General features: G+C 42.6%; 1 protein-coding gene across 1 annotated transcript; it reads right to left on the bottom strand.

The window, feature by feature from the left end:
• Positions 1 to 207: 207 nt before the first annotated feature.
• On the bottom strand, positions 208 to 3106 carry LOC117669063 (vomeronasal type-2 receptor 26-like). The gene is made up of 2 exons (XM_087891564.1): positions 2983 to 3106; positions 208 to 1419 (listed from the first exon to the last, which is right to left on the bottom strand). Exons 1-2 carry the CDS (start codon positions 3104 to 3106, stop codon positions 515 to 517), a joined length of 1029 nt encoding a protein of 342 aa, XP_087747690.1. The 3' UTR covers positions 208 to 514.
• Positions 3107 to 3945: the final 839 nt, after the last annotated feature.

Below are 3945 nucleotides of genomic sequence, written 5' to 3' on the forward strand. Positions count from 1 at the left end.
GTGTTGAGATTCCTAAGCAGCCAGATCCTGTGGTGTACTTATGAGGAACAGCTATCTGTAACACATGTGGGCAATCAACCTCTCTCTCTTTATCTGAAAAGATTCCAAGGAACTGAATAATCACACATCTCTTGGTCTTTGCTGTGGTCACTGTTTATCTTCAATTTACCATATTTCCCCTGGAGATCTGCTAACCCAAATCCCTTTAACAGTTAGCAGCTCAAAGGTTAACACAGAATTCTTTGACTACAGTGACCAATGTTCAAGATTGAAGCTACTATAGCTGAATGTGCTTCAGAAAAGATGCTTAAAAGACAGGCTAATGTCTCAACAACTGATACAAAGAAGTAGGATGCATACTTTCCCCTTAGTTAAATCTTATAATGTTTGGAAAATGGAGAAAAGTTATATAAATCAGGACTTCAGTTGGATATTTCCATGAATATTCTATATTGTTTAGAAATACAAAAATCTAGATTAAAAACTTTTGACTGAGGATGACCGAGAGTGATTATTAATCACTCTTTTTTCTCATTAGTTGTTCCTTGTTGTTCAAGTCTGGCCAAAACACAATGATATAACATTTGGGGAAAAAGATGCAGCCCAGAAGCCCAGCACCTGAAGCAAAGATGGAAAAGATCTCTACAGCCACCATGTATTTCCCTTTGGAGCTCAGGTATGCCGGGACAAAGGTCAACCAAACACTACAAAAGACTAACATGCTGAAGGTGATGAATTTGGCTTCATTGAAACTGTCAGGTAATTTCCTGGCAAGAAAAGCTGTGATGAAGCTGATAAGAGCCAGGAAACCCAGATAGCCAAGGACACAATAAAACATGGTCACAGAGCCTTCATTACATTGCAGGATAATTTCTTCAGTCACTGAGGTCATATCAACATCTGGGAATGGAGGGTTAATTGACAGCCAGAATATACAAATGCTGGCTTGGATCAGGGAGCAGCTAACAACAATGGAATTAGTTAATTTTTTCCCAATCCATTTTCTCATTCTGGATCCTGGTTTGGTGGCCATAAAAGCCAGAACCACTGTGATGGTTTTTGCCAAGACAGAAGAAACAGCCACTGAAAAGACTATGCCAAAAACAGTTTGTCGGAATAGACAGGTAAATCTTCCTGGTTGGCCAATGAAGAGCAGTGCCGAAAGGAAACAGAGCAGCAGAGCAATGAGGAGTGTATAGGTGAGGTCCCGGTTGTTGGCTATGACAATCGGAGTGTTGTGGTGCTTCATAAATACTCCAAACACAAGAACAGTGGACAAAGAAAAAGAATGTGCAAGGCAGGCTAAACTGATCCCTAATGGTTCTTCATAAGACAAGAAACTAATACTTTTGGGAATACAAAAATCATGTTTCTTGTTTGGATAGAATTTGTCTTTGCATCTAGAGCATTCATTTCTATCTGAAAAAAAAAAAGAATTGATATGTTATCCTCATATATGTTCCACATTTCTGCATTTGCATTATTGTTACAGTATATATTATTATCATACAGATAATTTATGATTACAAATGTGTAATCTTTATGATCTTTATAAAATATTATGAGTACTAATATTCCTGTTAAATATACTGCTCAAAAAAATAAAGGGAACACAAGCAGAAGTCCTCCAAGATCTGAATGAATGAAATAGCCTTATTAAATACTTTGTTCTTTACATACAGTAGTTTATACACTGCTCAAATAACTAAAGGGAACACAAAACTACTGTATGTAATGAACAAAGTATTTAATAAGGCTATTTTCATTCATTCAGATCTCGGCTGTCTTCTGCTTGTGTTCCCTTTATTTTTTTGAGGAGTGTATAATTGGCACACAAGTTTTATTTGTTTTATTTAATAGTATTTTATATTTATTTTACAAACATTTTTTATCATCTGTTTATCTGTCTATCTATTATCTTTCATTTATCTGTCATCTTTACAAATGAAATTGAAGAACTATGGTCCTGGTAAATCATGAAAAAAATTGATTTCTCTATGTGAACAGGGAATATAAATTTCATCTGATTGACTAAGACGTATAATATATTAATCATTATTGTATTCTCTGTATAAAATAAAGTAACTTGTGTTAAATAATATCTGTACATTTCATTTAAAACGGTTTTTCAGCTGAATAGTTATAAAGCAAAATGTCTCAAATTTGATATTGTATTTAGTTTTAGCTGGGAAAGCTACACATGCCCTGTGTTGGTAAACTAAGAAAAGAAGGTTTCTTTCTCTTCTTAATAAATGTTTGCAGAATCTTCACTTAATCAAATGGATGAGACTGGTGAATAGCTGTGGGTTTAATAGAATGTACATCTGGAGAATCATGAAAGGGAGTTTTGGCAACCCAAAACTTTCCAAGAACGACATAGAAAATTCCAACAGAGATAAACCCAAATTAAGGGACAATGCAGTCCTAAACTGGATGGAAGAGGGGGAAAGAAGTTCAGAGTAGCCACACCCAGTGGTGGGATTCTGCTGGTTCTAACTGGTTCAAGAGAACCGGTAGCTGCGGCTGCTGAAGGCTCTGCCCACCTGCCCAGACGTCATCACGTCCTTTTTTTATGCTCTGTGCATGTGCAGAAGGTCTTTTTTCTATGCTTTGCGCATGCGCATGCATATGCGTGGAGGTGGTTGTCACATTTGCAAACCGGTAGCTAAGATAAGTCAATACCACCCCTGGCCACAAGCTCTGATTGCCGGCTGAAAAGCCACATGGCCATGCTAGCTGGGAGAATGCTCTCTCCCCCCTGGCAGGGAACCTCATGGCCATGCAGTTCCCAGCCAGGGGGAGAGAGCACTCTCCTAGCTAGCATGGCCCGCTGGGAAGACACTTGTCCCACTGGTCAGGAGGCTGCTCCGCTGCCTGACCAGTGTCAGAAGAGGGGGAGGCAGAAAAGTTCAGCCAAGTCTTCTCCTTCTCAGCTCAATCAAACGTATTAAGTTCAGGATGGGGCTTCCGGCGGCCGCACACCCCATTGGCTGCCGGTGCTGGTGCTGCTCATGGCCAGACCCAGCCAGGAGGATGGCCTGCTGATGAGTTTCAGGCTGGTGTTGTCCTGACGTGTCCCGCCATTCTCCTGGCCTGTTGCTGCCATCACCGCCCTGTTCTTCAGGCTGGCTGAAGCTGCTCGGAAGGCAGCTGCCACAGCATGTCCTTGTTACTTAAAGGCAGCTTCCAAGGTAGGAAATCATCTCCTTCTCAGCCTGAAACACACAGAGAGCATGCACACATCTCACAGTACCGGGACTTTCTGTGCAGAGATGGTGCGAGGGCACACATCGTCTCCTCGCAGAAGATCCCAGTGTTATGAGGTGCATGTGCCTGTTTGCTTGAAGCCTAGAAGGAGGAGAGGACTTGGCTGAACTTTTCTGCCTCCATCTCTTCTGACTCTGGCCAGGCAGGTGAGCAGCCTCCTGACCAGTGAGGCAAGTATCCTCCCAGCAGAGCTGTGCTAGCTTCAGGCTGGTGCTATCCTGATGTGTCCCACCACGACCGCAGCTGCAGCCTTGTTCGCTGTTGAACTCACCAGCTCCGATGGTTGCAGCTCCGTGCCCCCCCCCCAGGTATGGCAAGCCCCAAATTGGGACTTGACAGCATGCTTTTCACTCCAAGCAGTGCTGGGGTGGGGTGGAGGAGCAGCCTTTCTTAACAAACTCAAAACTGAGTTGCAAGCCTGGGATCACTGCACGAGAGCTGGAAGTCCGGTACTCCAGCACACTCATCTCTGTTTCCCTCTATGAGGGAAAAAGCCTGTCCTCACAATCGCATGTCTGCAGCCAGAACTGGACTTGCAGCTTTTGTGTGGGGAACTCAGGCTTGCAGCAACAGTTTTGAACTTGTTAAGAAGAACTGCTCCTCCACCCCAGCCATGTATTTTCCAGTCTGGGCTGCTTGGAGTGAAAAGCATGCAATATGCTTCCACTCCCGGGATTC

This window comes from Pantherophis guttatus, chromosome 4 (genome assembly GCF_059756535.1).
Source record: "Pantherophis guttatus breed Tessera chromosome 4, ASM5975653v1, whole genome shotgun sequence".
Lineage (NCBI taxonomy): Eukaryota > Metazoa > Chordata > Lepidosauria > Squamata > Colubridae > Pantherophis > Pantherophis guttatus.

Excerpts from the sequence above, each read along its gene's own strand:
- LOC117669063 (XM_087891564.1), bottom strand. The coding sequence starts at position 3,106 with ATGGCAGCAACAGGCCAGGAGAATGGCGGGACACGTCAGGACAACACC. Across the intron at positions 1,420-2,982 it reads CAGCACCGGCAGCCAATGGG|ATAGAAATGAATGCTCTAGA; the intron begins GTGTGCGGCCGC and ends TTTTTTTTTCAG.